Here is a 12,788-nt window from a genome sequence, read left to right on the forward strand (position 1 = left end):
ACCAGCAGTTCAGATATCGTGTACTACACACGAAGCCGGATTGAAGGACTCGCAGCTGCGATAATCACCGCCACAATCTTGCTCCTTCTGGTAATGCCAACGTACTTGCTATATAACCTGACAACAGACATGAACCAGGGATCTCGCACCAGCGCCTTGTGCATTGGAGTGCTGCTGATATTCACCTTGGCTTTCTCGGCAGTGCTATCGCTTTTCACGCGGGCCCAGCGCCACGAGATCCTTGCTGCGGCAGCAGCGTAAGTGCACCAACTCAGTTCAAGCTCAAAGCTACTAGTTGACGATTGCAACAGATACTGTGCTGTATTGGTGGTATTCTTAGGTAACATTTGATGAAGATATTCCCTATATAACTACAATGAAAAAAGTTTAGACAATCGTATCACAACAGTGTCACAGTATGATACTCCGCAGTACCCTAAGTACCTTTAGACCATTCATTCTTATGTTAAGGAGACACTTCAAAGGGTGTGAGCGGTCAATTTTAGTAAGTCAAACGAATATGCCACGGACATGTAGGCAATTGTCGACCGAGCACACGTGCCATACAAGAACCAAACAAAAATTTCTTTTCACGCAGAACATCTTCTCTTATAAGGCATACACTCGAGGTTCAACTCAGATTCAACATCTCATCTATTGACCAAGGCTCCTCCGCCGCCCCGGCTGCACGAGTATATTTAGCTCACGTTGATGTTCATCGGAAGCATGGCCAAGTGATCATGGAAGACTTTTGCGCTGAGCTGCTCTACGCCATAGTTCCTTTAAAACTCAGCATGCTCCAGTTTTAGAATGTGACTGCTAAATTTTCGGTAGAAACTGGAAAGTCGTCGGCAAGTGATGGTTCGACTTGACACGCCTATCCCCCACCCAGCGATGCTCAAGTCCAACAAGAAAAAGCAACCCAAAACCCAGTCTCCCGTCGGCGTCATCCTTGGTTTCAGCTATCTCGCTACCATCGATGCACACTCTGAAAATGGCGACTTGAAGGCTGCCGGCGTCTTGGCGTGGGGGCATACGAATCCGAACTTGCGCTGTGGAGTTCGTAAATTCGGTATTCATCACAAGATACTGCGGTCATCTGAAAGGAAGAGCTCACCTGTTGGAAATTTCTAGATATAGGTTAAGGCGACCTGTATCTGACACTTTTACTGAGTTTGCGGGCCAAACCGGATGGATGCACCTGATATAGACAGCAGAGCCTCATCCTCCAAGCCATGGATTCCGTGGTGTGGTTCGCTGACATGATAAGCACCACGTGAAAGCTGCGGCCCTACATGCACGTGAGACGCCAAGGGGTACATCCTTTCGGTAGGAATGGATGTTGTGGGGTGCAACTGCCGATTGTAGCTCGTCAACCGAAACTGATTAGGGGCGGAACACAATTGAGACCAGCCCCAGCATTCACCGTGGCTTAGGCCAACATATCGTCGGAGAGACACTGCTCAAAACCCAAAAATAATGGAAAACTGTGAATTGATGCGTATAAAAGCCTTTCTTTTCTTGATGGACAGGACGTAAATCATAATTTTCCAGGACTCACGAGCATTCTGCAGCCATGAAGCACAGCATCGCGCTAGCCATTTTCGGAGCAACGGCTTCTGCAGCCACGGCGGATGGAGTTGCACGGAAGTGCACCAGCTACCCATTCCCAGAATTTGTCTGCATGCATCGATACGGCAGTGTTCTGCCACTGGATTTTGTCCGTACTGAAAACTTGACTTTCGGGCAGCAGACGACGTACGGGTCGACTTTGGTGCCAAACGACCCCTCATTCTCAAACGTCGCAAATACAACCTTCCTCGTCTGGGATGAGAAGCTTGCTCAGGAGATCCTAGGCGAGGACCCTGTCTACGAATTCATGTTCAAGATTGACGAGTCCATTCACGAGGCTCCAGTGTAAGTCGGCTCACTTCAACGCTGATTGCAGACGTTAGACTGACGAGCCATCCAAGTTACGTGCCCGACACGAATGAGCTGTTCTTCTCCAAGCTAAAGAGGAACTGGCTCGCACAGTACGTTGTGGACTTCAATAACGACCCACCTACTCTATCGGAAAAGACGGCGTCCCCTCCCATCTATGCTCCCACAGGTGCTCGCTACCGCGACGGGCTCATCTACTTCGCTGTCGGCGGCGGCAATGCCTCGCTTGAAGGCCATGCTTTCCGCCCGGGCATATACAGTCTCAACCCCAAAACCATGGAATCCAAGGCAGTCGTCAACAACTACTACGGCCACTACTTCAACCTGGTAAGCCACCCCCAACCTCTCCCTCGCCCCTGACCCAGAACCGCAGCAGCTAACCGCCACCACCAGGTCGACGACCTCGACATCGACGCCCACGGCAACATCTGGTTCACCGACAACCGTACGTCCTTCTCCCCCCTCTCCCATTCCCCCCTCCCCCCACACACCGCTAACACACCCCCGCCACAACAGTCCTCGCCCGCAACGCCCACATCAACACCGAAGCCCCCCAAATCGGCGCCGCGACGTACCGCTTCTCGCCGCGCACCGGCGCCGTCTCCGTCGTCGACGACACGCTGCAAGCCCCCAACGGCCTCGCCTTCTCGCCGCCCGACGACGGCCGCCGCACGCTCTATCTGAGCGACACGGGCGCCGGCGTGCCCATGATCGACCCGCGCGTGCCGTGGCAGGACGTCCCGGGGATAGCGTGGAACGGGACGAGGAAGAGGACGGTGTATGCGTATGACGTCGTGGACGACGAGAACGACGAGAACGACGACGAGGGGAAGGGATCAGCAGCGGTGGCGGCGGCACCGTGGCTGAAGAACAAGCGCCCGATTTACGCGGCGATGGAGTACGTGCCGGACGGGTTGAAGGTGGCGGCGAATGGGTACGTGTTGACGGGCGCCGGGAAGGGGGTCGATGTGTTGGAGGCGGGGAGCGGGAGGCCGGTGTTGCGGGTGCAGACGAATTTCACGGCGGTGAATTTTGATTTTGTGGGGGAAGAGCGGCGGGATGAGTTGTGGATTGTTGGGCAGGGGGGTGTTGCGAGGGTGAAGTGGAATTTGACCGGGCCCGTCTTTTGAAGACCCCCGCCCTGTCTTTGTTTTAATAATGTAGAGCTTGGTTCATATCTCACTTCGAGGGATGTTGAGGTTACATCGGGTGGTACCTCAGAACTATATTATTTTACGATGTTGCTAAAAGCTTTCGGACCATCTTGTTGAATGTTACCGCTATATATAATCTGTCGCTACTGCAGTTTGGACAGTGCACATTTCCTTTACCGAATTTCAGAAATTTCTCGAGACCCACACAGAAAATCATGCGTTTTGACGCCGCCTTGCTTTTTATTCTCCTTGGAACCGCCGTTGCCCAGGTCAACAACCATGACCGTTGGTGGGGTGTACGTAGTGATGCCTCATCGTACTTTCCTCAAGAAAGACTCTGACACTCTGATTAGAGATGCAATGGTTCTTCATGCAGAAGTTGGGACAGCGGGGGCATCGGAAAAAATAGGAAGTGTTGCCCGGGGACTTCAGTAAGTATCCGCATTTGGAGTAATAGTGTAGAGATGATTGACTTTATATGTAGTGTGTTGGCCCCGGCGGCGGGGACGGCGCCTATTGCGGCTCTGAGAAACCTAATAAACGTGACTGTTATAACTGCCCTGTAATTAGTGGGTAAAACACTCGGGAGCCTCTCTCATGAAAAAGCGAGCTTCGCATTATCCGCTGCTAGGATTAAAAGCCACTCTTGTAGTGTCTGGCTGAAATTCCTAAGTCTCCTTTTTGCTGTTTAATAACTAAAATGTTCATTGGGTATCGTTACTCATATCTACACATATCCGCATACAAATCCGTTTTTTCCCCTCTCCCGCTTACAGCGCAAGAACAACAGCCGCAAGACCGACGACACCGGCAATGGAAAGGCGGCTGACGGCGGTTCCGGCAGCAGCGTTACCCGCACTACCGGTGGCGGTGGCGGAGGCGGAACTACCGGTGGCAGCAGCAGCGGCAGTGTTCACGCCCTCAGCAACGGCGGTGACGGTGACGGTCCAGTACCAAACGTTCGTGGGCTCGAGGGTCATAACTGCAACCTTAGTCGGGGTTGCGGTTGCGGAGGTGAGGCAGGCGTAGAACTCGTCGGTGTCCTGCAAAATAGGAGTTAGTCCTGATTTTTTTTTCCTACTTTTGCTGTTTCTCCTCCCGTCCTTTTTCTTTCGACTTCGATGCAGCAGGGTGTCTTGGGAGAGCAGGGAACCTACGATATCATCGGCATCAACATTGCCGGCGCAGTTGAACAGACCAGCAAGAGTCTCGGCGTACTCGCCGCCGAAGCTCATGGTGCAGACGGGCGACTCGACGGCGCTAAGACCGCCGTTGCTAGCGGGGGTAGCGGTAACATCGCAGTCCTGGTCGTAGGTGGCAGAGATTCCGGCAGTAGAGACGGAGGTCAGTTGACCCCAGTAGTTGTCGCCAAAGGTAACGCTGACGGGGCGGTTGGTGCCGAGCGGGCAGAGGACACCGACGGTCGAGTACTGGTAGATATTGCTGGCGTACGTGTCGCACTCGTAGACCATGGTGGTGCGCGAGTCCTTGACGTCGACGATGGAGCCGCTGACGCCCTCGGTGGGGACGACGGTGTAGTAGCCATCGCCGACGAAGGGGAAGGAAATAACGTCTGAAGTTTGCGCGCTGATATGGGTGTTAGCTGTTGAACGTTCTTTGAAGACAGGATTTGGATCAGCGTACCTGGCGATGCCTGCAAGAAGCAGGGGCAGAGCAATCTTGGAGAGCATGGTGATTTTTGGTGTTTCGAGAATTCGGATCAAATAATGATTGCTCTAAAGCAATTTCCAGAGATCGCGAGAGGCTTCGAGTGGTGATGGCGCTCAAAAATCCTGGATCGGCTCTTTCTTTTATAATTCCCAAGACCGGTATTGGTGAGTCGATGTGGAGGTACTGCAGGCACACGAAGGATGCGAGCACGGATATCACGGCGCTATGGGGGCCAATAATGTGGCGAGGCGGAGGCAGCAACACCGCCACGCCAAGGCCCACGTTAAACCACAAAGTCTTCGTGAATTGCCTAAAAGGGCCATCGCCCGCCGCGACCAGGCAGCACTGCCCTACCATGTCCGCTTTTTCTGCCGAGATTTCCGCTTGGCATACGGCGGAGGCCCTGTTCCGACGTGGCACGGGCTTCCACTATGACGATAACAGATCTTGGACTGTCTTCGCGAGGACACCGCTGGCGGTCTGGTGATTTCTGCTTGGCTCGCTAATATTAGACTTGTGTGGCCCCCACGCTACACCCTGCCCGAACTGAGCTTGTTCTGGCCGGCAGGCGAACGCCGTTAGAGCCCGACCGTAAATTAAGAAGGCGATTGAAGCGAGTATTGGTTTCGATGGCGACTTTGCTCTTGCTCTTCCGACTCTACATGTTTTGCGGGCGAATTTTGGCCAAAACCGGTGAGATGCTGTCTTGTGGGGGTTGACAGATCACTCTTTCATGCGTTTTACTGGGTGGGGCAGGAACGCAGTGGAGTGGTTCTTACTTAGAACAAGCTTAGTGCAAGGTTCGATCCGTTGTGGGTCAAAGATCCACTCGCGCAGAGCCTCGATGTCATGCGGAATCGCCGCGGTCGAACCATGTTTTCCGCCTCTTATCTGAGGGAATTTTTGCAAAGTCGTTGATGCTATCTAGATTTTCTGGTGAGTGCTTGCCGTACTCCAGACTCTAGAAAAGCTACTGCATGGTTCAGTTTAAGCAATTCCAAAGCGAATCGTACCATCGAATTTTTTTTTTTACCTTGAGAAACAAATAGGATAGCAGACAATACAAGCGATAGAGGATGACTCTTGCTACAACTTATCTTCGGCGTGGTACATAGATTGGCTGACAAGGTAGTACATGCATCCGCTTAAGAAAATGCAGTCTTGCTTACACTGCCACGTTGTGGGTCAGGATGTTTTCACTTACCCCGCAGTTGCACTCGACGCTACACTCACGACGCAACTTTGCCAGCACAACACCTCTCAAGGAACCACCAGACCCGGGCCGCTAATGGATGGATATCGCCTCGGCGGATTGTCCCACGACACTGATGCTCGCGACCATGGAACGTCTGGAAACGTCAGAGGCCCAAACGAAGCACATTCAGAGACATCTCTCTGCGACAAGTGCGCAGTCATACGCATTGACGACAAAAGTTGGGGTCTTGGTGTTGAAAAACGTGATGATGGACGGGGAGCACCCTTTGTGCTTTTCCCCGAAAGTACCGGACCAACCGGCCCTGTGGAGCGGATCGAATTAGCGTACGAGAGGGAAGACACATACCCGGATCTACCCACGCTTCAGCAAGGGTCAATAAACGGTTGCGAATTTTGCAAGCTGCTACGAGAATCACTAATTTTACATTGCCATGCTGCCTACAAGAGCAAAGGGCAGGGTGTTGCTCGAATACGCACTCGGAAAATTAGCTATTCGTGGAGGCATATAGATCTCCCTGTCGGAGGGCTTCATCCACCGGAATATCGTCGAGGAATTTTGGAACTTGATTATGATTGGATCAGAGATACTGCACAACCGGATTGCCAACGACTATACTTCGAATTTTTCTCTGATCAAGGTTGGTAGCTCTTTTAAGTCGCGATGTTTCCCGGTCGATAAACTCATTGATCATCAAGGGCCGCTTGCATCCTGGCTGAGGATCCACAGAAATCTTCCGCAGACCTCATATCTACATCCGGAGGTACTGTCCCAAATCAAAGGATGGTTGGATAGCACGAACCAATGTGTGGACTTTGCAAATGAGACTCAAAGTGTGCCTACGAGACTTATTGATGTGGGCCCTTCGGACGGAACACAGCAACCTCGCTTAGTCGTGTCCCGGGAGGACTTGCACATGAACGGAGCGTGTTCCTACGTTGCATTGAGCCATTGCTGGGGCGAGCCCGGGGATCTTCAATTCAAGACGACGAATTGTGTCTTGGAGCGCTTCCGCCGGGAAATTCCGCTTGAGTGCTGCCCAGAGACATTTCGAGACGCAATCAAGTTCGTGAGAACCATCGGACTACGGTACCTCTGGATTGACGCTTTGTGTATCATTCAAGACGATCAACTGGACTGGGAGAAAGAATCGGTCAAAATGTACGAGGTATACAGTCGAGCCCACTTGACAATTGTACCGCTAAAGAGTGAATCCCCTAAAATGGGCTTCTTGGAGCGCGGTCAACGGCCAAGAATGGAAATAAGTTTCATTTCCACTTTGAACGATGGAATCAATGGATCCTTTTGGCTTCAGCCAGCTCTTGTGGACCAGTGGGATTGGCAAGGGTCGCCACATATTTCACACCACGATCAAATGACATCGCGTTGGGTGAAAAGAGCGTGGACCCTGCAAGAAAGCGAATTTTCCCGCCGATTGCTGTATTTTGGCAACAACGTCGTGTCGCTTCAAACATATGACGGGCACAAGTTTTCGGATAATGGCCACAACCCCAATACAGAAGGCGCCTTCTACGTACACAAAATGCCCAGTATTAGGTCATGTCTCGAAGAAAGCAATGACATCGGCAAAGCTTGGACTGAGCTGATGGAAGGCTATGCCGACCGCGACTTGACGTTTCCGCGCGATAGACTACCTGCGATATCTGCGCTTGCTAGCCTCATTCAGAACAGGACCAAGGATGTTTATCTGGCTGGCCTTTGGCTCTCCCACCTCCATTGCCATCTCTATTGGCAGACGGATGAGGAATCGAAGATTGCAATTGCCGAACTTGTTCAGCATTTGTGTGATCCTATTCCTTATATCGCCTCGTCGTGGAGTTGGGCACGGATGAAACAAAGCGTGCATCTTCCCATGCTTGTCGAGAGCGAACCGGAGCTCCAGATCTTGGATGTTCTGACGGTTCCCGAAGGACTCAATACTTTTGGAGCCGTCAGTTATGGTCATCTGGTTCTCCGCGGCAAGATATACCATCTCAAACATCATTCAGTGATACAGGAAGGTTCTAACTTTAAGCTTTTAGTCGGAGGAGAGCTCATCGCGCATGTGGATATTGATGGTACACTCGCTGATGGAGAGAAACTGCATGTCAATAACTCTGAGGACTCGTTTCGTTGGGACCTGTCAACAGGTCCTCTAAGCGATATGGTTATGTTCCTTATTGCAAGCATATACGAAAGACAATTTTTCCATGGAATCCTACTCATACCGAAGAAAAACGGAGTTGACTGGTTGAGAATTGGGACATTCTTTTCAGAGTCAGATGGAACACTAGGGAACTTCTTTGACAGCTGCGAGGCAGTCGACGTAAAAATTGTGTAGACTTTGACGAGGCGTTTCCGATGTAGCTCGCTTCATATGATAAATTAATGAGTATATTCAAATGGAACATGCGAGGGTATCTTTCCATTCCAACCCGCCCTTACTCAGAGATGCTGGTCCTCACAATGCCAACCAAGCTCCCACTCTCCGTCCAGATTCTCACTCCTCCCCAACAATCCTATCCACACTCCCGCCCAAATACACCTTCAACATCTGCTTCGTCACCTTCAAGCACCTCACATCGACAACATCAACCCCCGCCTTATCGTACGCCTGCATGCGATGGCAGCCGCCGAAGGCGAAGTAGTAGTCCCTGTCCTGTGCCTTGCTGTGGTAGTGCAGGACGTCGACGGGCGGCAGCTTGCCCGGCTCAATTTTTTCCGGAGCGGGCGACGGCACGTAGTCGCAGGCCTCGCCGCGCAGCGTCTGCACCATCGAGTCGACCTTGGGCGCGTCGATGACGGGCGGGATGGGCCGCAGGATCGAGGATAGCGGCAGCTGCGTGATGGGGAGGTGGCGGGACTGGATGCTGCCGGCGAGGGCCATGGTGGCGGGGGTTTCCGTTGGTGGGAGGTGTGTGTGCTTTTTTTTTTTTGTGGTGTGGTTGCACGTGGTGGTTTTTTGTTTTGTTTGCAGGTTTGTTCTGCGGAGGTGGCGATGTCGTTTGACCGGGAGATAAGGGTCGGGTCGTTCGTATAGAGTGTTCGAAGATTGTTCGGTTGATGGGTGACTGCCTGTCTGTTTCTTATCGCATGTCGATGGGCGTGAAGAGAGCTAATATTCAGACGGTGCGGCGATAGTATGACGGGGATAGCAGCGTCAATTCGTCAGACCCTTGCGTCTCGAACACGAAATGACGTAAGAGCCGATCTCGGGACCGAGCGGGTGTTGATAATCAGCCACAGATTGCCATCATCTCCGGCTCTTCTTTCTCATCGTCGTCTTCGAGAATTTCGGCATTCGTAAGCCAGCGACATCATGGATTCTTGCGCAAACCTCATCGGACTCCGGCATCGGGTACCCCGCATATTGACTCGCGAGTGATGGCGTCGGGTGATCTCCGCCACTACCCCTCAATCACTACCATGCATTTTCGTTATCTGCAAGCCGCATGCTGCAACCCTGCATTGCTTATTTCGAAGTGTGCCTGCGTGCCGAACCAGATCTCTTCATCCGAACTTTGCTCTTTCCGAGACTTACTGACGTTCATTCAGCGCACTGACTTTCTATATTGGTTGCACTGCGTCTGACGCTGCGGGGAACCCTGGGATCATGTCAGGAGTGCAGAATAAAAAGGACCTCAGGGCCTGTCCAAGTCGCCATGCAGCTTTCTGTCTTTCCCGGTCGTTTCAATCCCATCCACCATGAGACCCTCGGCGCTGCTTGCCCTCCTAATCGCTGGAGTTACAACTGCCCAGACCACCAACGACACGGCCTCCTACCTCACAGCCACAGCCATCGTCACAGATGCCGCAACAAATTCCTCCGCTCTCCAATGCTGGCAATTCACCACGCCGCTCGAGGTCCCCACCACGCCCGGCATCGCGGGCGCGCTGCGCTTCCGCTTTAACTTGTCCACCGCAGCCGAATACGCTGTGATCCCGCCGCGCTTCGATGGCGGCCTGCACAACGCGCCGCAGAACCAGTTGCGTCAATCCCCGAACTTGCAAGAAAAAAACGAGAGAGACTGACTGCGACGGACGGGGGGAAAAAAACAGATTCGTCATCTTCTCCTCCGGCCTCGCCCACGTCACACTGCCCCACTCATCAGACGAGGCGTGGGTCGTTGGGGGCGGGAACGGCCTCATCGTCGCTGTTGACACTGTCGGCTCGGGCCACTACACCCGCTACCCGACAGATGAGACTACCATATCCTTCGCCCTGCCCTTTGAGAACGGGGTGCCGCCGCCGTACGAGGTCAAGTCGCAGGGCGCGTGCGATAACCGGGGTGGGTCGCAATTGGTTGAGGGTGAAGTGTTGTGATGTGTATGGATGATGGAAAAGACGGGGGAGAGACTATGTTCTCTGCCGAAGGGAGGGGGCTGACAATGTCAGCCAGAACCTTAAGAGCCGACGGTATATATCTTAGTGTATGCTAGTACGCCTAGCAACTCTTAAAGGAAACTCCTTACTTGATTCGGAATGCATTCCTTGTGATGTCTGATGATCTTAACGAATCCCGTTCAGATATCATGTATCGGCGATAGGTGAGTGTATACACTGCTTATTCATCTACCGGCTAATTCAAAGCTCAGCTGTTATGCAACACGTCATTTTGTGTACCTTGATGTCTTGAATCATTTGCTAAAGTAGTTGTTGTTGGCGGCGCAGGCTAAAAATACCCAGCCTTCTCTCCAGCTCTCGCATCGTTTCTTTCCTTTGTTTCTCTTTCTGTTCTCCAAGGCATTTCTCACGGCTGGTTGAAATCAATCACCACACGGCCAGCAACCTCTCCCCTCCGCAGCTGCTGCACCGATTCAGGCATCTTGCTCAACCCACGTACTTCGCAAATCGGCTTCAGCAATCCGCGCTTTGCATACTCCAGAGCCGCCGCCGTATCCGACATAGTTCCAACCAAGCTGCCGATGATGGTCAAGTTCTTGAAGACGATGGTGTTCGGGTCCGCACCAATGGTTGTCGCGCCGGCCGGAGCTGCAAGTCACGTCCAGTCAGCACCATGCTCACACTTCGAGCCAAGGGGGAGGTTCAACTTACGCAAACCCACACAAACAATCTTCCCGCTGATCCTATCGCCAATATAGCTGATGGCATCCTTGTACGCCTGCGGCGCCGTAACGATGACGCCGTGCGCGCCGAGGCCATCGCACACCTTCTTGATCTCCTCCGCCACGCTCTCCACCTCCTTAAAATCGATAAACTGCTCCGCCCCCATCTTCACCGACAGCTCCCTCTTCGCCGCCCCCGTATCCACGACCACGGGCCTAAACCCCATCGCCTTCGCCAACTGCACGCCCTGAATGCCCACACCCCCACCACCCCCCGGAAAAACAACCCAATCGCGCGGCCGCAGCGCCGAATCGACCAACGCCCGATGCATCGTCGACGCGGAGCACATGACCGGCGCCGCGACCTCATCAGCCACGCCATCCGGGATCGGACTCGTGTACTTCGCGGGGCTGGTGATGTACTGCTGGTAGGTGCCGTTGGCGACGAGGCCGGTGTAGACGCCGCGCTGGCAGTAGTTTTCCTTGCCCGTCCAGCACTGCTCGCAGCTGCCGCACACGTCCCACAGCGGCTTGACGCCGCCGCGGTCGCCGACTTTCCAGTTCTTGACGTTCGAGCCGACGGCGACGACGACGCCGGCGCCTTCGTGGCCCGCGCACCGCGTGTTGAAGGTTGACATGGGGGGCACGGCCCAGTCGTTGGCCATGAAGTGGATGTCGGACATGCAGAGGCCGGTTGCGTTGAGGCGGAGGAGGACTTCGTCGGGGCCTGTGGGGTGGAGGCGAGGATGGTTAGTTTTGGCCTTTTCTGAATTGCGAAGAAGGGAAGAAATTGTATCGGGCTGGAGTGAGCGGGGCTGGATTCGTCTCTCATACCTGGCTCGGGAACTGGCACGTCCTGGATCTCGACGTGGAAATTCGGTCCTTCATTGACGACAACGCCGGCTTTGCAGGTCTTTGGGATCTCGAACTTCGTCTCCCCCGTGTGGGCTGTGCTTTCCGGATGGGTCGACATGGTGTAGAGAGTGGTGGAGCTTCGTATGTGTTTGCTCCCTTATTATTTCCTCAGTCGGTTTGTGCGGTGCTGTCTTCGTCGTTGTTCAAGGTGATGAGAAGCCGTGAAGTTGCCAGGAAAGTCGGGTGTTCAATGGAAGGATCAACAAGAAAGAGAAGGTGCTTCAGGGAGTTCGCAACTTCCTCGAGCAGCAGCAAGCGTATTTAAAGACTAATTCCTCGGTCTTAGGGAGATATCCACGAAGGGAAAGAGGGGAAACGTACCGCCGTCCCCTTTTGTACACGAACGAGCAAGTACCATTCGACGCCATCCCCGCCTTCAGCAGCCGGACGCCTGCATATCTGCGGGGTAGATTGATTACAAGGCATTGTGGATCCAAGCCGCCTCCCAGCTCCCGATTGAAACGTCCGCGGTCTGTAGGCCTCGGTCCAAAAAAGCCAACGACGTCAGTTGTGGGACGTAGGATACGCCCGGATGTGTGAGGAGGGGCGGGATAACGTTTGCCTGGCCAGCTGTGGGGACGCCGCCGGTCAATAGAAACGGACGCATTCCGCACCGCCACACTTATTGACCCTCTCTTTCCATCGGTATCCGGTCCTATTGTATTTTGCGTTGGCAAGTATCCACTCGACCGCGCATAGTTCAACCGCTAATGCAGCCCACCTTGATTAGGGGAACCATTGTCTCAGGGACGGTATGGGATCTTGGTAAGCCCATCTTGGTAAGACCCATCCTTCCCGCCCGTACCTAATGAGTTGTCGCGGATGGT

The 12,788-nt window shown here is 53.4% G+C and overlaps 5 protein-coding genes across 5 annotated transcripts; 2 read left to right on the plus strand and 3 right to left on the minus strand.

The window, feature by feature from the left end:
• Positions 1-1,576: 1,576 nt before the first annotated feature.
• On the plus strand, positions 1,577-3,071 carry LTHEOB_1053 (Lactonohydrolase; the record flags this gene model as incomplete). Its single annotated transcript, XM_035507185.1, has 4 exons — positions 1,577-1,917; positions 1,974-2,268; positions 2,335-2,386; positions 2,458-3,071. 4 exons carry the CDS (start codon positions 1,577-1,579, stop codon positions 3,069-3,071), a joined length of 1,302 nt encoding a protein of 433 aa, XP_035367400.1.
• Positions 3,072-3,865: 794 nt separating this feature from the next.
• On the minus strand, positions 3,866-4,786 carry LTHEOB_1054 (uncharacterized protein; the record flags this gene model as incomplete). Its single annotated transcript, XM_035507196.1, has 3 exons — positions 3,866-4,138; positions 4,253-4,682; positions 4,740-4,786. The coding sequence occupies 3 exons, from the start codon at positions 4,784-4,786 to the stop codon at positions 3,866-3,868; spliced, it is 750 nt and encodes a 249-aa protein (XP_035367401.1).
• Positions 4,787-8,479: 3,693 nt separating this feature from the next.
• On the minus strand, positions 8,480-8,866 carry LTHEOB_1055 (Sulfiredoxin-1; the record flags this gene model as incomplete). The annotated part of the gene is made up of 1 exon (XM_035507207.1): positions 8,480-8,866. The coding sequence occupies one exon, from the start codon at positions 8,864-8,866 to the stop codon at positions 8,480-8,482; it is 387 nt and encodes a 128-aa protein (XP_035367402.1).
• An 818-nt stretch (positions 8,867-9,684) lies between these two features.
• Positions 9,685-10,303, plus strand: LTHEOB_1056 (34-dihydroxy-2-butanone 4-phosphate synthase; the record flags this gene model as incomplete). Its single annotated transcript, XM_035507218.1, has 2 exons — positions 9,685-9,965; positions 10,039-10,303. 2 exons carry the CDS (start codon positions 9,685-9,687, stop codon positions 10,301-10,303), a joined length of 546 nt encoding a protein of 181 aa, XP_035367403.1.
• Positions 10,304-10,730: 427 nt separating this feature from the next.
• Positions 10,731-12,019, minus strand: LTHEOB_1057 (alcohol dehydrogenase; the record flags this gene model as incomplete). The annotated part of the gene is made up of 3 exons (XM_035507229.1): positions 10,731-10,972; positions 11,036-11,773; positions 11,881-12,019. 3 exons carry the CDS (start codon positions 12,017-12,019, stop codon positions 10,731-10,733), a joined length of 1,119 nt encoding a protein of 372 aa, XP_035367404.1.
• Between the last annotated feature and the right edge of the window lie 769 nt (positions 12,020-12,788).

This window comes from Lasiodiplodia theobromae (genome assembly GCF_012971845.1).
Source record: "Lasiodiplodia theobromae strain AM2As chromosome Unknown scaffold_3, whole genome shotgun sequence".
NCBI classification, from domain to species: domain Eukaryota; kingdom Fungi; phylum Ascomycota; class Dothideomycetes; order Botryosphaeriales; family Botryosphaeriaceae; genus Lasiodiplodia; species Lasiodiplodia theobromae.